Source organism: Adiantum capillus-veneris, chromosome 21 (assembly GCF_014529385.1).
Source record: "Adiantum capillus-veneris isolate H3 chromosome 21, ASM1452938v2, whole genome shotgun sequence".
Taxonomy (NCBI): Eukaryota; Viridiplantae; Streptophyta; class Polypodiopsida; order Polypodiales; family Pteridaceae; genus Adiantum; species Adiantum capillus-veneris.
Window position 1 is genome coordinate 60,210,747 of NC_140951.1, and position 21,670 is coordinate 60,232,416.

A 21,670-nucleotide genomic window follows, 5' to 3' on the forward strand; every position below is an offset into this window, starting at 1 on the left:
GGCATGGTGGTCAAGGCCATCCAGCTCCTCACAAAGGACAGCCTTCAACCCAGCCTAGGCTTTTACTTGATGTCACAAACAAAAAGATGTCGCAACCAAAAAGGTAATGTGGGGGATGAAAAGGTGCACATGAAACATGGAGGGGCGAGGAGCGAGAGAGAGAGGGAAAGGTGAAAAGAGAGAGAGAGAGAGAGAGAGGGCACAAGGTGGGCGTAGGTATAGTAGCATATTCTGCGACTTTCGTGGGAAAGCGAAGGGAGAGCGTGTCACTGCGTGCTGCCTTGGCGAGCTGTGAGTGAGAGAGAGAGAGAGAGAGGGGGAGGGCGTTAGCTAAAGGTCGCCTAAAGGTAGCCTGCTGATCAGAGGAGAAGCGTGTGTGTGTGAGGCGCTCTCTCTCTCTCTCGCTCGCTCTCGCGTCAGTCTCGTGTGTATGTGTTTCGCGTTGTCTCCCTCTCTCTCGTCTCCCTCGCATATCACGCTCACCACCCTCCTCGCCGTCTCTCTCATCTCCCATTTTCCTCCTCTTTTAACTTTTCCAGCTCTTTCTTTATATATGTAGCTCGCACTGCGCAGGCGGCGGCTTCTTCATCCAAGTTTTCGACTCGCAGCAGCCTCTCCTCCTACTCCTCCTCCTCTTCTTCTTCTGCTGCGACCAGGTTTGCCTCCATCTCTTCATCCTGCTTCTTCAAGGTTTGCGTCCACGTCACCCTTCCCGCCATAATCCCATTTAGAATGCCAGCTTTCGTATAAGTGCTCTCTTCAATCAGCAAACCATTTCAGACCTAGAGCCCAATGCTTCTTCTGTCTACGTGGTGAGCGGTCGTTCGCCAAGAAAACTTGCTGCTTTCAATTGTCTATTCATTTTGAATGCAACATCTCGTTCTGTTTTTGCTTATACTCATGTGCCTGAGTTCCGATTGCTGTGCTGTACGCAGGCCTTCTCTCGCCATCGCTAACTAAGCAGAGGTTTCAATTTCGAGCACTACTTGTTCTACATAGCGAGGAATTCGAAACTTTTCTTGGGATTTTTTGGTACCATTCATACACAGCAGGTGAGAGTGATTGAATCCCCCATTTCGCCCTCTTCTATTTTGCAATCTGGTTTGCATTCGTTCTATCTTCTTTCATTAAATAACTGGTTTCCTTCTCTCCTTTTTTTAAAATGATGTCATGGGTGTAACGCTCACACTTATGATATTCGTGCATTACGGCTGTGTGCGGTTTTGCATCTTATTTGCATTCGTCTTCACATTGCTAGAGCCATCTTCATTCGTTTTCACATTGCTAGAGCCATCTTCATGCTGTCGAATTTAAGAACGAACTTTCTGTTTTCTGGTAGGTTGGCCTGAAACACTATAATTGCAGAATGGATGATGAATGCTCCTACAAGGAGATCATGGACAAGTGGACATCGAATGGTTGGATTGAGTCTGTTGACAAGAAGAAGCAAATTTTTTGCAATAGATCATTAAACATGAAGAGCATTGTTGCTATCGGCTTTGATATGGATTACACTCTAGCTCAGTACAAGTCTGAAACATTTGAGACAATGGCATATCACGGCACCATCAAAAAGCTTGTTTATGATTTGGGTTATCCTAAAGAGGTTCTCCCTTTATCTCTTTTTTGGCAGTATTGAAGTTGATAAGTTTTTTGTTTTGATTTTTATTTCCTATTGCACAATCGGATTAATCTTTATGAGAAAATGAGCACTTTGGTTCTCAGAAATTCATTTGTCTGCCTGCTCTTGATTATTAAGCATCTTGAAGTGGTTGATTCTTAAAGGGAGCATGTTGTTTGTCCATTGTTTGTTTGTAAGGTCTAAAGATCACTCCACCAGTAATTTGGCGTGTTGGCTTTTCATTGTAGAGGTTGAGTCCCTTTGTGTTACCTCTATGTTTCATGGAGTATAGCCAAGTGGTATGGCGTTGGCATCTGTTGCCAGCTAGAAAGGTTCAATTCCTTTTGCTCCAATCTTCAAGAGATGGACTTCGGCTTTTCTCACATGAGTGAGAGCTTGTGAATTCATTTAGCAACATTCTGCATGCCAATGTATCAATAGTTAGATGCAGGGTTGTGTGGTTGTTAGATACTTTCATGCAACTCCTAGCTGCATGAGTATCTAACAACCACACAACCCTGCATCTAACTATAGTTTTCAAGAATACATTGGTATGCAGAATGTTGCACACTGCCTCAAATGAGGAAACAAATCTTCTGCCACAGCACGAGCAGTGAATGTGGCGGCAAGTATGAGGGTTGTGAAGTGTCGGTCAAGGTCCTCCTGCTAGAATGTGAATGGAACTCAATGAGTTAAAGGGATTTTTTAGGGTCACAAGCAATAGGTAGCAAGACGAGATTCCTGAAGATTTTCAAGAGATGATAGTGGGGGTTCTGAAGATGAGGAACTCATGTTCACCCAGAAATTCTGAAGATGGGGATTTCATGTTCACTAATAAATGCAGAGTATTGAGCTGGAGGGTCCTACTTCTGTAATCATGCCATGTGACTGCTGAAAACCTTGTCAATGTTTTACTTCAAACGTCTGGAAGACCTGATGTTTGTCATGATACCTGCTGTCGTATGTTTAGCCATTTTTAGATATGAAGCCAATTTTATTCGGTGTACTGATTTTTAAAACTTATCTCTGGTAGTAACAAATCAGTTGCACTTGCTCTTTATGGTCTGTGCAGCTGTTGGAATGGAAATTTGATTGGCAGTACATGGTAAGGGGCCTTGTCCTTGACAAGCGTCGAGGAAATATTTTAAAGGTAAGATCTATTTCCAATATACTTCATTTTGTTTGTACAAATTTGGTATACTGTATGTTTAGCCTGCTTTTCGACAAGTGTTAATCCAGATCATATTGTTTGCTTCCTATTTGAAGATTGGGCCTCTCTTTAGGTAGTCGCTAGAATATTAAAGTCTGTTTAGAGTACAAAAGACTCTTCTTCTTTATGTACTGTCGTTGTGTCCTTCCCCCAACTTAACCAACTACCCTCCCTGTGTTCCCAAACCAGGGCTTGGGCAATTGGCTGATCAGTTTGTGAAGGGTGGAGGGGGAGATATTATAGCAAGGGCCTTTGCTATAGAAGATGGAATAAAAGGTATGAACCTTTTAAATAGACAGTTGCAGTCTTACCATTGCATGTTTCTTTCCTTTAAAATACAAATGATAGCCATTGAGTTTTAGATTTTTTAATTATAGTGGGTCAACTCGGTGGAAATTTTAGGTTTATCCTCCTCACAATTCATATTTGTGTAACCATCACACTAGAGTATCGGTTATCGTTTGCCAACCCGCCTATTCGCAGGGCTCAGCGTTTAGCCGGTCTGCCAGTCATCTTTCTCAATTAGACCTTCAGGCAGGACACTTGCATTTAGTAATGGGATGAGCTTTTATTGACTTTACGATTTAATGTAATTTTCATGACAACCCCAAAGAAAAGTTGGGAATGTTCAACCATAAATTACTGACAAGCAATGAGCAATCTGCTGTGGATCAATTTGCAAAGCTGTTATTACGTTTTAAGATCAATTTTAGAGCTCGTTTGTTGGAGGCTTCTTATCAGTTATGTGGATTAGTGTTCTATTTGTTTGTTCCATCAAAGCTGGAAAGCTACGTGGGGTGGTTTTTGGTGTCCCATACCACCTTACATAGGAAGTAGAAAGCTGTTACGGGTTTTAGGGATAGGGTTTCTGCATCTAGATGAAAGGCCGAATTGATCGCTGCATTTGTTCAGCCAGTCACACTCTCTCCTTGCGTAGAAAGGTATTGTTGAAATCATAGCAAGAATCATCCTAGCCGCGTAGTGACTTTCTATCTCTAGATTCTTCCCTCATTCTAGGAGTGCTGATTTTCTCTTTGTATGATATTCGCGCTTGTTCCGGAGAAAGCCCTCACTACCACACGACATTATTAGAGCAGAATTAGCCACTTCACTCCTGCAAATTGAGGCTATTTTTTGGATAGTTTGCCTCATTTTGTCACATGCGCATTGCACTTGAGCCACGTGGACAAGCTACTGCTACAAGTCAACGTCAGCCTAGTATAGCTTAGGATCTAGCTTGGCGTTTGTGAGCCTCTAGAAGGACATGCATGGTTATAGTTGCATGTCCTCACTTGCACAGTACAGTCACTTAAGTATATAGGCATATGACCTCTCAAGTTATCAATCACTAAGTGACTTTGACATGACATTTATAAAAAGTAGGTAGGGCAAATCGCGAAAGAGCCTATATAAGCAACCCTTGGTCTCCATTGGAAGATCATAAGATCAGTCACTAGTACCCAACAGTACCCTAGCGTTTTTCCTCAGCATCCATCAGTGTTTCCATCGCCAACACCTTCAACATCAGCAGATCAGCCCTAGCGTTTTTGCATCAAATCAGCCAGAGTTTTGCATTAGATCAGCTAGCGTTTTTACACCAGATCAGACCTAGCGTTTTTTTATCTAGCATTTTTGCAAATTATCATCATGGAGCACTCAGTATTCAACATGTCACAAAGTGATGAAGTGGCATGACCTAAAGGCCGGACTCCGGATAGAGAGGGGCCATAACCCTAGTGAGAGAGGCAGGAGAAGTTTCACTAACTTACAGAATCTTGTTGAGTGGCTTAAACTCACCTGAAAAGCTGTTCCGACTTATTGAACCTCGGTCGAGGGGCCCAGGGCCTAAAACCTAAAAAATAAAGTGGACCCCCCCAAATTGTGTGAGAACTGACGATGTGGTAGGTCGTACGGACTTTCGCAAATCCTGTCGCAAATCGCACTGATATGCTGATGTGGCGCTATGTACGGACAGTCCAACAACAAGGCGCTAGCTTTTGTTGCAAGATGCTTTTAGACTTTATGCTTTTCATGTACTGCTTTTGGCCAAGGGCCTATAAAAGAATTGCTAGGGTCTCTTCCGCAGATTAGCTTAGGAGCATTGTGGAGAGAAGAGGACCCTCAAACATTGTACTTTGTGTAGTTTAATAATAAAAAAGTACCGAGAAGGGGCCAGTCTTTGGGGCTAGTTTCTCTGGGCGCGGGAACTTTGCCGCGCCGTGTCATGTCTCTCTTAGTTTTGTTCCATTCTTTCAGTTTTCTTGCGTGTGTTGCAGTAGATCTTCGACTTGGAGGGTCCAAGTCTATTACATTGGAATCAGAGCTCAGATGATTCTTCTTCTACGAAGGATCCGATCCCCTTACTTGCAACATACATGGATTCAGTCGACGAATCTCGCCAGGAGAAAACTGTAGCACGCGACCATTCAGGTTTGGGAGAGAATAATGGAGATTCAAACGGATATCGACCACTTCCTGAAGATTCAAAATCTCTTTGAAAGACCATAGGGAGACTGAATACTGGATCCTCCTCCCAGCCAACCTTTTTTAGGAGGGCCCATGGTCCTTTGCCCTAAATGGATCCCGTGTCCACACCTTCACTTTGGCCCTTGGCCTAGGTCCATGACCCCCCTAGGTCGGGCCGTGCCCTCTAGCCCTTGGCCTGACATTACTCCCCACTTGGAGAAGGGTTTTCGTCCGTGAACACAAAAGTGGAGGATCTTCATAAGAACACTAATGTTTTCTACAGTGGCATCCCTCAAGGAGCCAGCTGTTTGTGTGACCGAAACACGGTTCATTAGGAGGTCCAATGAAATCAAGAATAATCATCTCATTAGTGCACATTGTTGTCCATTTGCAACCGTCTTGTGTTATCGGTTCCAATCCAATCATAATGTGTAGACTTTATTTAGAACGCACGTGAACATGCTAAACAAGCTATACAACAAAGATGTACTCTTTCGAGTACCACTTTCCATAAAATAAAGTTGCTGACATAACTCATCAGCCAAGTTTAAGTCCTTGACTTGTTCTCAAATCTCATCAGTCAACAACCCCACCATAACTAGTGTTCAAGGTTGAGAACCAGACTTAAACATGAAGGGACTAAAACTAGTCGCAAACATGCTTTAACTGATGGTAGAGCAATAAATGCTCACTATTTGGATTGCTTGGTGCTAATGTACGCACTTTGCATATCCTTTAGCACAATATTACACTTTGTAATCAGTCTATCCCCTTGGATATTGACAATACTGAAGTGTGTTTTCCCCACAGTTTACAGACAGTCTTCCTAGATGACTGGTAAACGGGGATCACAATATCGGGCAACACTGGTGAGGAATCAACAATGTCCTGAATAACCATCGCGATTAACTTGAAAGATCCACAAGCACCCAAACCGAGCCATGACCTCTATTGGTGATTGGTAGACCCCAAAAGGAATCTCATAGAGAGACTGCACGCAGAGTGCAAAATGCTTCATAAGCAAGTAATATGATGAATATGCATGCTGCTCCAAATCAGCCTTTGCTAAACACTAGGGCCCATAATACCTAGTGTGCATGCATTTAGCAAAAAACAGATCCAAACCTGTATATCCATGATTATCTTTGCCAATACTTATGGCGAATGTGATGCTCATAGCACACATTAAAGAGGAATGTAAATAGGTCTGAAAAGAAACTAAATACTGTTCGCTGCAATCATTTGCAAGCCTTGATAAAACGTTTGAACCATAATAGAAGGTGAAACATTAATCAATTCTAGAAGTTTGAACCATAATAGAAGGTGAAACATTAATCAATTCTAGGGACAAACAATGAAACTTTTTCATTAACAACTCAGAGCCTTGCTATATGTATAAACAACCATTTGTAATGTTGTTTAGTAGTACTTGTACCTGAACAAGTCATTCTAAGTATCTGACAATGTTTGGCCACCGAAATTGCTCCTGATACGTCGTGCTAAAAATGGTTTAGAAAACAGATTTGACCAGCATGTATGGACTTTATCGTGACACATACTTGAAATAGGGGGCACTAGTGTCAATCCCAGAGACTCATATTCTTCACATGCGGAATATGTCTCATGTAAGGATGTCTGAAAAAAGAACATGCGTTAAGTACAAGATGTACTTGTGCGTGGAGGTAACTGCAAACACTCTACGACGGGAGTGAGAGGGACCCTCGTTAGCCTTGCTCCACACTGGCTAAACCGAACTCCTTGAGTTCCTAGACCATGTTGCATCCCATGTGACATGTGCCAAATAAACCCTACAAGTGGGTCGGTAACTGCATACCGCAGAAACTTATTTCGGACTCTGTAGCCCAAATGTCTTTGGCTCTTACATGACCTTGTCATCTCTCTGAAGAGCAAAAATGGATATGCATTCTACGTAGAAAAAGCAAACCAAAAGAAACAGAACCAAAACAAATGCGTACCTGGAGCGGAGTGAAAAGCACCTACCCAAATTTCCTGCCGGCAAAGGCCTAGGAACACTAATTGAAAATTAGTGAAAGGAAGTAGTATTGCACATGGAACCTTGGGTGTTGCCTTTGCAAACCAGATCCCTTGGTTAAAATCAGCATTGTTAAACCCCTTGGTTAAACGTTGCAGGAAAACTGCTCAACTAGCAGCCGATAGTATCTTAAGTCAACTCTAGAAGCTGAAATTATCCACGAGCCCTTGGCAGCTTATGGATTTTTGTCCTTGGAAGTGCAGGTGTGAAGATTCCAATAATTGACCATCACACTTAATAAGTGATTTAATAATCACGAGTTGGGTCTTACCCCAAAACTGGAGTCTTAGTGTTGTAGATAAAATAGAAGATCCACTCAAGTTGGAATCGTATTCACAACCGGATCTTGTCTAGACTCAAAATCCATAATCGAGGAGTTTTGTGAACAGCTGTGCTGTGTGAATTGCTTGCTTCATCTATACACCTTGGTAGAGAGACGCATTTTCGAGTTTGAGACTTTCAAAAGCTCAGATTGATCTTCACACTCAAAGTGTGTAATGCTAAAATAACACCCAAAAGAATACTAATGGCAAGACTCTTGCTCATTTATTATAATTGATGGTTGGGTACGTAACTAGATAGAATTTTTTGACCTTGAAATCAATCAGTGAAGGACTACAACTGATGGCTCTTAGCCATGCCAACACTCTTAGCCATAACAAAAATAGGTGATAAGAGATGGCTCGTAGCCCTTCCGGTTGGCTTGTAGCCCTTCCTGTTACCGTATGGACATAGTAAGATTGCAGTAAAATCATGCCTAGTTTCACCTTTCCCGCATAGAAGTTGGAGAGAGAGAGAGAGAGAGAGAGAGAGAGAGAGAGAGAGAGAGAGAGAGAGAGAGAGAGAGAGAGAGAGAGAGAGAGAGAGAGAGAGAGAGAGAGAGAGAATGCTGGGCTGAGGAAAACCCCTGATGCGAATGTGTTGAGAGAGAGAGAGAGAGAGAGAGAGAGAGAGAGAGAGAGAGAGAGAGAGAGAGAATGCTGGGCTGAGGAAAACCCCTGATGCGAATGTGTTGCATGCCCGTTGCATGTGATCCAGTGCAGACCATGCATGTGTTTTAGCTTATTCTATAAGCGTAAAACAGTGTACTAGTACCATGCCCTCGTAGGGAGAGGTACCATAAGTCACATCGTGACCCACTTACTGTATGTATGAGCGCGTCCTTGACAGAGTAGCTAGTGCTTGTAGCGGAAGCGTATGCAATGATGGGTGTCGTACGTCCATCATACTAGTATGTCGTGCATACATTGCAAAAGAAATGGAATGATAAGCCCTTGGCTTCAATGACAATCTCAACAATGTGAGCCTCTGGTATATGTGCCTTGCACGATTACACTGGCATGGATACATCATAGTGCGCCATTACGTACTATGAGCTTATATCCACATAGTGCCAAAGATGTGTGCCATTATCATTGATCCCAAATCAATCGATAATATCGTGGTATAGAAGAGAAGCCGTGTTTCCTTTGCTTTGTATAGTAGCTTCTTATGTAGTCTGCCCAAGCACTTTGCTTTTCACAGCAGAGTGATCTTTTCCAAAATGAAAAGTAAAACATAAACAAGAACAATCATAACTTGAAAATTGACTAACCTTGTCGCCCACTTGTGGCTAGGTTTCTGAGAGTTCGCGCGATTCCGGCTTATAGCCATTTAGGCGAATAACTTGAGATGTGTGGGATGTCCCACAGATGCCGTCTTGACTTGGTTTGGTGTGATCTCTATTGAGAAAACTTGCAGACATGCTGCAAAGACTCCCGAATTCGTATGCTAATAGCATATTCCGAACTTCGGAAACTGCTATCCAGTATGTCTGAGAGCGAAGCCTTGCTTCCTAGAAGTCTATCAGTAAGATGAGATAGAATTGATATTGAATGCTCATAGCAAACATGTACGCTTGCTGACACACACGTGTCCAAGTAGAGAAGAATCGACCGTGTCAAAATGTCATAGAGAATTGGCCTTGTCAAAGCGTGTACTTTATTGAGAATCATGATATTGCCCTACAGTGATAGAGATAGCATCTACAACTTAACTATCAAGTGTCAACTATTGCCAAATATTACTTGATCAACAAGGTAACATACCTATTGATTGCCCTTGGCAGTGAAAGTCATAGCATCCTAGAGTATGGTTGTTGACGTGGGATTTAGCTCATAGCTATAGACTTTGCCTGTCCCTGCAGGCTATAGATTCTTGGGCGTGATCAGGCACCCAAGACATAGAGGAATTTAGTCCATGGTAGTCCTGGTGGACGGAGCCTTGTTCCCTGGGTAAAACATGATTAAGGTGCCCCTTTAGAATCGACCTTGTCGACATGGTCTGCGTCACAAGACAGGCACCACGTGCCCATAGAAAAGAAGAGATTGAGCAGAATTTTAACACTTCAATAACAATTGAACTAAGAGAGAGACAAACGACACGCGACACGGAGTGGCGGAATTCCACCCCAGAGAGTATTGGCCCCAAACCTTGGCACCCCTTTCGGTATTTCTTTATATTGCATCAACACAGTACAAGCCGGAACCCCAGACTCTGCACCTTCTCCAGCAAGCATGCCAGAGAACAAGCCCTAACCTCATATTTAAAGGCCCTTGGCCTAAAAAGCAATTACAGTAAAAAGTCTTCAAACTCAAAAGCATCTAGTCCAAAAGCAAAGCCAAAAGGCTACCAGCGTAAATCATGGAAATCCGTACAGCTGCCACGTCATCAGCCAACGCAAAACATAGAAATCCGTACAGCTTGCCACATCATCATGCCAGCGCAATTTTCAAAAATCTGCCACGTCATCAGTTTTGCGTGTGTTCGGGTCCTGCTTTATTTTAATCCTTTATGTCACTTGGGGCCCCATCAGACGGGGTCCCCATAAGTTGGTAGGACTTCTTCTATTACTTGCTCTTCTTAGGGTTTAGGCCCCTCGGTCAACATCTGCAAGTTGGCTCCATTCTTTAGGCTGATAGGTCAGCAGTTTGTTGCATCTGTGTTACTTGTATTGCTAGGCAACCTTGCCTTGTTGGAGCACCATAAAGCCCTTGTATGAGTTAGCTTTGTTGGAGTCTTGCTCCTTAGTCCGAATTGTGGTAACAACCATCGTAATCGGACGGAATGAACTGACCATGGTCATACTTGACCCGTAGGGAGTCTCTTAGGGCACCATGGCCAAGATTAAAATAAGTATATGCTCCCTGCAATACAATCATATAAAGCGATGAAAAATACAAGAAGGTGAATCTCAAACTCTATAATCCATCGGTGCTGGAATATTTGACAAAGGCCATGCATGCGATGCCCTTATTGAGAACACTTTGAATGGCTTCTTAACGGTGTCCCGATCTCTTCAAATAACCTTTAACATGTAATGCATTCCGTCGAACATCCTTGAATCGGATGAAGTTCTTCTGCCTACTAGCCTTGCCGTCGTACGAAACAATTAAGGTGCAATCAAGAATCGTCATGGGGTTCCATAAAAGCGCCACTTCCTGCTAGCGAGGGCCTTGCCCAAATTGCAACCGCAAGATCCTACCATGCCGGCTTGGAGAGCCTTAGCCTGGCCAGTTCGGCCGAATGCTACCCGGCTCTACCGCATGGGACGCGTCTCTTAGCAGGGCGAGGGACCCCAAAAGCGGGTGCCCTAAAGCATAAAGAAAATTTTGTTAAAAAATAAAAATAAAAATAAAAACTGGCAACTTACTGTTACTGTGAGCGATGGCGCTACGGGCAGAGCCGCCGTGAGGGAGAAAGAGAGAGAGAGAGTCGTCGTCGCTGCTCTAATGTACCTGCCCCTGACTGGTTTTCCTCAGCTCCTCTTTGCGCTCCTACTGAGTCCGCATGCGCACCGTTCGGTGCCGGCCAAAAACCCGCCTTCCTCCCCCCTTAGGGTTGCTGCCCAAGCTGCGGCTTCGGCTTGTAGAGAACGCCTCAGCCCTTGGAGACCATGCCCACGTCTTCGGCTTCATCGCTTAGGCAGGCGGCCATGCCCGCCTTCAATCTCTTAGTTCTGCATGAGCATGCAAGAGTGGCTCCAAAGCGAGAAAGAGACCATGCCTCATACTGAATTCTAGAGAGAGAGACCTAAAGAGAGAGAGTCCTTCCCCCTCCTCCATAGCTCTCCCCTCCGCTGAGCTCTGATACCAGTGAAAGACCATAGGGAGACTGAATACCAGATCCTCCTCTCAGCCAACCTTTTTTAGGAGAGCCCATGGCCCTTTGCCCTAAATGGATCCCCTGTCCACACCTTCAGTCCGGCCCTTCTCCTAGGTCCCTAAACCCCCCTAGGTCGGGCCGTGCCCTCTAGCCCTTGGCCTGACATCTCTACCTACTGAATACGGAAGAATGGGGTGCAGTGTCAACAATAGGTCGACGCCTTGCTCAACAAATGCTTCAGTTTTCCAAGAATCCCAAGTATGCGAAATTTTTGATCTAGCACCCGCTTGTTTAGATCGATTCTCGATGGCGTACTGCCATCCATTCACTTCTGAAGTCAGCTTCGAAGAAGACGACTACATGAGCAGCACCAACTCAAAAGGTGTACTCGGAGGATGAATTCGATGAAGCACTAGAATGGAAAGTCAACAAACTCATGAAGACCAAGAGGTAGCCGTGGAAACAAAGTTGAGCAGCAGACTATCTTGGCTCTTGGGTCGAAACCTACTTTTGAGAATGCCCGAAAGACAGAAACGTGTGTGATTCGAGGGTGTTTCCAGTTCTTCTCATCCCCCTCTGACAGTTTAGAGAGTTTTTCTGTCACAAACTTGGGCACCCCAAGTCGGAAATCCGGCACGATTCATGAGGGAATCACTCTAAATACTTTACACCTATAAAAAATTAAAGTTGACATGGCGCGGTGTAGTTCCGTGCTCAGAGGTGTTGGCCCCAAAACTTGGCGCCTCTTTCTGTATTTCTTTATTATATTAATGCTTGAGCAAAGTACAACATCCGAAGGGGTCCTCTGCTTTGAGACTCTGCGTCCAGATGCCCTGAAGAGTGCGGCCCCAAAGGGTCTATTTATTCTTACAAGGGTTGCCCGAAAAGCAATTCAACTCAAAAGCAGTCAATCCAAAAAGCATTTGGTCTAAAATCTGCTCCAAAAAGCAGTTTGCACAATTTGCGGAAATCCGTACAAGTTGCCACGTCAACGCCTGTGAGCGCAAATCATGGAAGTCTGTATTGTCTGTCAGCGTGAAATTTGAATTCTGGGAGTTTCTTGCTGCTGCCACGTGGCATCTGTTTGCCTGCCCGTACAGTTTTCTGCCACATTAGCATTCGTATAGTCTGCCCGTATGGTCTTGCCCTTGGATGGTAGTGCCACGTCATTTGTTTGTGACATACCCTCCTCTTGAAAGAATTGTAATCGCTCTCGATTATACCTTCAAAATTAGACGTAAGCCATAAACCAGTTCAGTAGACACTGACTCTAAGTACCGATGTACTAGACGACACAAATCCAGCACTTGTACAGAGACGACAATCACATCACATCACACTCAAGTCATATCACATAAGAGTCTAGGACCATGATTCCTGCCAATGCATTTAGCAATCGCATCTAGATCTGCACCGGACCTCACTAATGTCGAATTAACTAATCCCATATTGCGATCATGTCCATATGGTTCGTTTTGATCTAGGACCATGATTCCTGGCAACGTATTTAGTAATCGCATCTAAATCCATCCCGGATCTCACTGATGTCGGATTAACTAATCCCATTTTGCGATCATGTCCATAGATTTCTCGAGATCGAAATGATGCAGTCATTTGGTCAATCATTTCATCCGTACTCAAGCATTATTATATGCGAGCAATCATTTTCGAGAATCCCAATCTATCAATCAGACACTGAGTTCATACTGAACAGAGTGTTTCAATCATTCAATTCTAGTTGTGTGGTCATCTCATCCCGCATGTTCTCTTGATGCGCTCACGACAGTTCCATTGAATCATTTATGATTCTTTTCGTTATCAGGTTCATTTTGGAGCTGTCATTGCTCCAAAATCATCATCATCTCATTCTCGATTTTCACCTATTATCTGCACACAAATAGCAAGTTCTTCCAGAAAACATTATTTTCATATATAAATCAAATTCCTCTTGGGAAATTCCTATTTCAAAGTTCTTCATTCACGCACGTAGTTCATACTGAACACATTGTTTCAATCTTCTAGTCATCTCATCCGTCTAGAAGTCTTGATGCACCTAGTGTAGCCATCTCATCCCGCAGGAACTCACAATAATATCTCATCATCTCATTCATATGGGAATCTTGATGCACTAGAATCATCATCATTCATTCAAAGTCATGATTCTTTGGGGTTCATTTCGGAGTTGTCGTCGCTCTTAATTCGTCATCATCTTGTTCTCGATTTCACCTGCAAAATTGGCAAAATTTTAAGCAAATGGTTCACCTCGTTGCAAAAGAATCGAGGTCCAGTTCCATATTTCCAAATGCTTTCGTATGCATGTTCCTCGCTTCTACTAGTTATCTGCACACAGGCAACAAGATATCAATATTCCTTTCATTTTCCTTTCCAAAATCTGTTTTGGAGCGAGTATCTCTTGGCCCTGTAATATCTCCTCTGTGAGATGTTATCTTTGTCAGATTCTCCACGAGAACCCGTGTGTAATCTGGGATTCTTTATGGCTTATGCCCTGTAAGACAGAGCGATGAAGATGGGAGCGCGTCCGATGCGTGATAAAGTAAGGGTGTGAGTGGCTACTAACTCTAGGGTCGCAGCATGAAGATTTTTCAATCACAATTTCCAAAATTGTGCCCAAGTGCCCTCTTTGCTCTTTGATACGACCGGTATGCTTTGAGAAAAGTACACACCTGATGCTCTGATACCTCTGTCACAAACTAGGGCACCCCAAGTCGGAAATCTGGCACGACACACGAGAGAATCATTTAAAATACTTCACAACTTTAAAAATTTAAGTCGACACGGCCCGGCTTAGTTTCGTGCCCAAAGGTGTTGGCCCCAAAACTTGGCGCCCCTTTTGGTATTTGTTTATTTTATTAATGCTTGAGCGAAGTACAACACCCAAAGGGGTCCTTTGCTCTTAGACTCTGTGTCCAGATGCACTGAAGAGTGAGGCTCCAAAGGGTGTATTTATTTTTACAAGGGTTGCCCCAAAAGCAGAGCCCCAAAAGCAATTCAACTCAAAAGCAGTCAATCCAAAAAGCATCTGGTCTAAAATCTGCCCCAAAAAGCAGTTTGCGCAATTTGTGGAAATCCGTACAGGCTGCCATGTCAACACCTTTCAGCGTAAATCACGGAAGTCCATACTGTCCGCCATGTCAGCATGTCAGCGTGAATTCTGGGAGTTCCGTATTGTTGCCAAGTGGCATCTGTCTGCCTGTCCGTACAGTTTTCTACCACATCAGCATTTGATTTGTCTGCCCGTATGGTCTTGCCCTTGGATGTTCATGACACGTCATCTGTTTGTGACATTTTTCTTTGATTCTAGTGACGAGGATAGAAAGAGCAGGAAGAGGAGAAATACTGACATAGCAAAGGCAAGTAGAAGGTGAAGAAGAGCAGATCTTGCACAAGATTTCGGAAGTACTTTGACAGTTTAGACGAGGACTCTTCCTCTTCCTAGAGCTCGGATTCCAATGAGCTTTTGTTTGCAACAAAGAGGAAGTACCTGTACAGAGCCAACCGATACCATTATCTGGAGGATAAGGGCAAGAAAGCCCAACGATTTCAAAGAGGGTGGGCTAGTAGTAAAGTTCAATACGGTTTACTGCTCTAAGGATACCCACAAGGCCCTCACTTTTATCCAACAATTCAACATAGCTTACTCTGGAGGACATTATTCAGAGCATTCCAAGGTCCGGAGAGCGGCGTCATACCTCAAGGGGAACGCACAAACCTGGTGGTCTACCCTACTTCTACGGAGGGAAGCACCAACGAAGTGGCTACAGTTCAAGCGAGTTTTCACTTCTTCATGGCTATACGAATGCGATGTGATCACAACTTGGAATCATCTGAGGATAAGCAAGAAAGACACATTGGATATCTACTGTCAAGAATTTTGGGATACTTTTTTATCTGCCTCTTCTTTCAAGAAATTCACCTTCAAGCAGTAGATTGAGCGATTTTACTGTGGGCTCTCTAAAGAGATATGGGATTATTGTCTATTGCAAAAGTCCGAGTCAATGCAACGACAGATGGGACATGCTAAACAAGGGTTTGCAATGCACGGGGGCACTCTTACATACCCGACAAGCTCCTAGTAGTTTGGTTCGGGCAAGAATCGAACAATGGTAACAAAAAGGAAGGAAAAGCAAAAAAGAAAAGACCTTTAGGCCCTCGTTTGTTAGCAGAGCAGCGCGTCGTATACTACAAAGAGGGTAAATGTCATGGTTGCAGGGAACAAGCGCATGTACTTTGTAACAAACTTGGACATCCCAAGTCAAGATTCTACTGTGACACATCAAAGATTCACTTCAAAACAGTTCACAATTCACAATTAGGTCGACACGGCTCGGCGTAGTTCTGTGCCAAGAGGTATTGGCCCCAAAGACTGGCGCCCCTTTCGGTATTTCTTTTTGTATTAATCTGTGTTCAAAGTACAAAGAGAGCGGGCAAGTGCTCACTCTTAGACTCTGTGTCCAGATGCTCTGAGAAGTGAGGCCTTGCCCACTTATTTGAAGGTACAAGGGATGCCCAAAAGCAGAGCCCCAAAATCACTAATAACAAAAGCTTTTTAATTTCTCAAAAGCAACTGTCCCAAAAGCTGCTATAATCAGCCAGCGTAATTTCAAGAAAATCCGTACGCTGCCACGTGTCATGTCAGTGCTGTCAGTGTAAAACGCGTCGTAATTTCCGGGATTCTGTAGGGATGGCCACGTCAGCCTGTTAGCACATGCTGCGGGGGTCCGTAGTGCTGCCACGTGGCATTTCTGCCGCACTGCGTGTGTGTCTTGAAGCCTGCCACATCACCAGTTTGTGACATATACCCCCCTCTTGAAAGAATTGTAATCGCGCTTGATTACGCCTGCAAAACAGACAGAGGCCATAAACTGTCTTAGCATACACTGATTGTTAGTACTAACGCACTAGGCACAACACATCTAGCACATTTACCAATCGATAGTCACATCACGGGACATCACAGGACATCACTTGACATCGCAGGACGTTACATGACAAGTCACATTTAAATTCATCGAAATCTTAGACCATGATTAATTGGCAACGCATTTAGCAATCGCATCTAGATCCAGTCAAGACCTCACAGATGCCCGATTAACTAATCCTTATTGCAATCATGTCTATAGAGATTTATGAGACCGAAATGTTGCAGTCATTTTGTCTTTCAGTTCTTGCACTCAAACAAGTTAAGTATAAATCAATCAATATCATATTCATATTCGGGAATTCCAGTTCATAAAGTCATACAACAGAATAATGTCAGCCCAGCAGTATCCCTGAAACCCAAAGGGACATTAGTGACTCTATATCAAAAATCGGGGTAATCTGATGACAAAGGAGTGGAGTGACTCCCCTCTTGTATAAATCAATCAATATCATATTCATATTCGGGAATTCCAGTTCATAAAGTCATACAACAGAATAATGTCAGCCAAGCAGTATCCCTGAAACCCAAAGGGACATTAGTGACTCTATATCAAAAATCGGGGTAATCTGATGACAAAGGAGTGGAGTGATTCCCCTCTTGTGCATGCCCGCTGCACTAGATTCACCCATGCTGAAATCGTGGTTCTATCGGAGTAGACTATGCTAAACTGAATGCTTCAAGGTAAAGTTCCACAATCTGAGGAGTATCTGCTAGTTCCTCCTCCTCCATCCCCTTCGCATCCAAGCAGGATAGTTCTTATATTTAACGAAGAACCGCGTAATCACTTTACCTTTAATCTTTCTATCTTTATGTGCCAATATCTGTTTTGAAACGAGTATCTCCTCGCTTTCGTCCACTTTGGGTTGCTTATCTTGCTCCCCATCATTGGGCACATCGCCTTTAAAAGGCTTCAAGAGACTCACATAAAAAGCATTGTGAATTCTCCAAGTATCGGGCAGCTTCAGTCTAAAGGAGACATCATTTATCTTTTCTTTTAACTGGAAAGGTCCATAGTATCTCATGCTAAGCTTAGGAAAAAGCAGCTGGTTTCCCTTTTTCTTTCTTAGGCGTGCCTTCTCAAAACGTAAGAGCACCCGCACCCAATCGTCTTCCTTTAATTTCAAATTGCGACAGTCGGACGTTGTTGATCTGCTGCCTTCTTGTGTCTTTCTTGAGATTTTTCTAAAGCCTTCCGGACCTTAACAAAAGCAGTGTCCAAGTCCCTCGTGTACTGGTCGACTTCAAAAATCTTATCTTTCGTGCTTAGGAAGGGTGGGACCTTCGTAGCACCTTCAATAATCTCAAATGGTGCCTTCCCCGTCGAAGAGTGGATCGTGTTATTGTAGGCAAATTCCACCAAGGGCAAAAACTTTTCCGATTGAGTCTTCTGATCAGAAATGTAAAACTTCAATAAATCCAGTACGACTGAATTTGCATTCTCAGATTTCCCATCTATCTGCGGGTGGAAAAATGACGAGAACTTCAACAGTGTGCCAATGTTCTCCCAAATAGCCTTCCAAAACAAACTCGTGAATCGGGGATCTCTATCCGAGACGATTGTCTCAGGCATGCCATGTAATCTGAAAATCTGGGCAATGAACAGTCTTGCTAAATGATCTAGCTTGACTGTTTTCTTCACTGGAATGAAATGAGCTTGCTTGCTAAATCTGTCAATAACAGTCCAGATACCATCGTGCCCACTCTGAGTCTTTGGGAGATCAAAAATGAAATTCATTGCAATCCTTTCCCAGGGGCGGGTGGGAATGGGTAAAGGTTGTAACAATGCCTGTGCTTTATGCCTGTCAAACTTGACCTTTTGGCATACCAAACAATTGCGTACAAAATCGTCCACATACTTCTTGAGTCTCGGCCAAAAGAAGTAACGGTCCACACCTTTCAAGGTGTTATCAATGCTACGGTGACCCATAAATGGTGGAGAGTGGCATTCGGTTAGAACCTTTTCCCTCAACGACTGTGTAACGCACAACATCGTTTTCTTCATGAAGTAGCCATCCCGAATGGAATATCACGCTACTACCTCCCCATTCTGTATTCGACTGAATACATAAGAAAAATCTGGATCTGTGGCCTACTGATTGACCATGTCCTCGAAGCTTCTATAATGAATGGTGTAAATAGCCAAGACCAACGGCTTCCCGAACAAAGCATCTGCCACCAAGTTCTTCTGTCCCTGCACATGGACAATCTGGAAGTGAAACTGTGACAAGATGTTAGCCCACCGCATCTGCTTTTTCGAAAGCTGCTTCTGTGACAAGAAGTAACGTAAACTCTGATGATTAGTGAAGACCGTAAAATCGGCTCCAAGTAGGTAATATCGCCACTGAGTAAGAGCATGGATAACCGCCATAAGCTCTTCCTCATAAATCTGTGCTGTCAATTCGGGCCTTGAAAACAATCGGCTCTCATAGGCAATGACATGGCCTTCTTGCATTAAGACCGCACCTAGACTACGACCACAAGCATCACAATATACTTCGAATGACTTTTGCAAATCCGGCAAAGTCAAAACTGGTCCCGTAGTCAATTTCTCTTTCAAAATCCGAAAGGCAGTCACCTCTGTGGGTCCCCACAAGAAAGGGACTCCTTTCTGTGTCGAGATATGCAAAGAGGAAGCAACCTCTGCAAATTTTGTAATGAACCGCCAGTAGTAAAAACATAAGCCCAAAAAGCTTCTTACGTCATGAACATTCTCAAATTGGGCCAATCATGTATAGTCTCAATCTTGGCCTGGGTCCATTTGTACTTATGCTGCTGAGACGATGTGTCCCAAAAAGTGTATCTCCGGTAAGAAAAATTCACTCTTCTTGGCATTGATCACCAACTTGAGATCTTGCAATGCGTGAAAGACTTGTAGCAGATGTTGTCTATGTTCTGCCACATCCTTGGAGAAGACTATGATGTCATCAAAGAAAGTGCCAACAAAAGATCTGTACTCTCTGAAAATCTTGTCCATCCTCTGGAGCATTGGTAAGGCCAAAAGGCATCACCAAAAATTCATATAAACCGAAGCTCATTCTAAAAGCCGTCTTGTAGACATCTCTTGGCGCGATTCAGATATGATGATATCCGCTCTTCAAATTGATCCTGCTAAAACAAGAGGATCCCTGTAGTCGGTCAAGAATATCATTGATCCTCGGAATTGGAAATGTGTTCTTGATGGTGATTTTATTGAGAGCTCTATAATCAATGCACATTCTCCAAGATCTGTCTTTCTTTAAAACCAACAACACCGGAGAGCAATAGGGTGAAGTACTCGGCTGGATAAGACCCTTTTCCAAGAGGTCTTTCACTTGGTTCATAATCTCTTCATTTGGGCTCGGCTCACACGGTAAGGTGGCCGGTTCGGTGGTGTGCTTCCAGGTATCAGATCAATAGTATGATCCTCAACACGAGATGGTGGCAACTTGCGTGGCAGGCCCTCAGAAAAGCAATCGACATGAGTGTGGAGAAATTCTTGGCGTTCTTTATCAAGTTCAGACATATTTGTCCCGTGTTCATTATTTAACTCTTTCAAATAGATCGAGTAAACAAATAGACTGGATTTCATTAATTCCAAAACATAGGGACAGACTCGCCCTTCAATTTCACATCAAGTACAATTTTTTAGCCCTTTTCATTTGCCAATGTCGCTTTCTTCGCCCGATAATCGACCACGGTCTTGTTCTTATGGTACCAAGGGACTCCAAGGAGGACATCACAACCTTCCAAGGGCATTATGTAGAAGTCCCCGTGCCCCAAATACCCCTGACAATGCAACCGAAGTTTGCCAATGACAGGTGTAATGGCTACGTCCGTCCGAGTGCCGCTAGAACTGTCTCTGTTTGTGGTCCCATCCGATCGGGTGTAATCTCGAGTTGCGCCGCCAATTCAGGTGAAATGAAGTTGGCCTTGGCTTCTCCATCAAAGAAAATCAGGGCTTCTTGATCTTTCACTTTGCCCCAAGCTCGACAATGTTCTGTGCTTTCATCAATCGTGCTTGGGTCAATACCCATGCAATTTGGAACCATTCCTGCTTTCATCTTTTCTTTTCTGCCACGTTCCTTAGCTGCTCTTGAACTCTCTGGCCTATCTTCATTTTGCTCTTGCTGTGCCTTTTTAGGGCACTTTTTGGAGACGTGCCCATGTTCCCCGCATCCGAAACACTTCCCCTCTTTGATGTAGTTGGCCCTCTCTTGAAGAGTGAGCCATGGTCGTGAATCCTTTTCTTGGGAACTCTTTCTCTTTCTACTTTCATTATTAGAAGTCTATTGGGTTCTCTGAGTCAAGATCTCATTAGTGGGGTAAGTCAGATTGCCCGAATGTATGGCAAAACCCCATTTCGCATGACCCATTAATTCTTGAATAGAATTTGATTTTTGTTCTACGCAGTAGTCTCGAATCTCTGTAGGAAGTCCGCAGCAAAATCGCTCGATCTGTTCTTTAAACGAGACCTTCTTAAATGAAGAGGCTGGTAGAAAAGAGCTCCAAAATCTCTCGCAATAAGCGTCCAGAGAATCTCTCTTGGTCATGTGAAGATGATTCCAAGTAGCTCGTATATCTCATTCCTACTCTCGGGTCAGCCAAGAAGAAATAAAAAGCCTCTTAAACTTCAACCATTTAACTGGAGCTTCCTTTCTCAATAGAAGGGTGAACCACCATGTTCGAGCATTTTCCTTGAAGAAAGATGTAGCCCTCCGAATCTTGGAGTGCTCTGAGTAATGCCCTCCAGAGAAAGCTATGTCAAACTGTTGTATGAAGGCCAAAGCCCTCAGAGCATCTCGAAATCCAGAAAAAGAGTCAAACTTAATTGACTGTCCACCTTCTTTGAATTCTCTTACTTTCTTGCTTTTATCTTCGAGGAAGTCATATTGGTTGGCTTTATAGAAATGCTTCTTCTTTGCATAAAACATGTGATCGTCGGAGTCCGAACTGTCTGAGGATGAGTCCTCTGTAAGACTGTCAGAAACTGGGCAAAATTTAGGCTTCTTTGCCTTTTTCTTGCCCTTTCCGAAGCTTTGCTTTTTGCTTCGCTTTTTGCCTTTTGTATCTTCTTTGCTCGAGTCAGAAGAGCTAGAAGAATTGTCAGAAGAAGAAGAAGACGAAGAAGAAGAACTGGGTAGTCCTTCAAATCGTACATGCTTCTTCAGCTTTTTCACCGATGCAAAGTAGATTGACGACTCAAATAACCCGGGAAGTGAGTTCCTTTATTATGCTTTTTATCGTGCTTTTTGGATT

At 43.5% G+C, this 21,670-nt stretch overlaps 1 protein-coding gene across 5 annotated transcripts in view; it reads left to right on the plus strand.

The window, feature by feature from the left end:
• The first annotated feature begins 275 nt into the window (after positions 1–275).
• The window catches only part of LOC147431029 (uncharacterized), a 116,074-nt gene continuing 94,679 nt past the window's right edge, over positions 276–21,670 (plus strand). Inside the window, exons 1-5 of one of the 5 annotated variants that reach the window (XM_086493541.1) lie at positions 276–656; positions 740–812; positions 936–1,052; positions 1,340–1,606; positions 2,694–2,771. In XM_086493541.1, coding sequence (XP_086349667.1) covers positions 1,367–1,606; positions 2,694–2,771 — 318 coding nt within the window. In that variant the 5' untranslated portion in view covers positions 276–656; positions 740–812; positions 936–1,052; positions 1,340–1,366. Of the gene's footprint in view, positions 813–935; positions 1,053–1,339; positions 1,607–2,693; positions 2,772–3,020; positions 3,108–21,670 lie in introns of those variants that run through there. The other 4 variants (XM_086493539.1, XM_086493540.1, XM_086493542.1 and 1 more) reach the window with 4 other exon arrangements.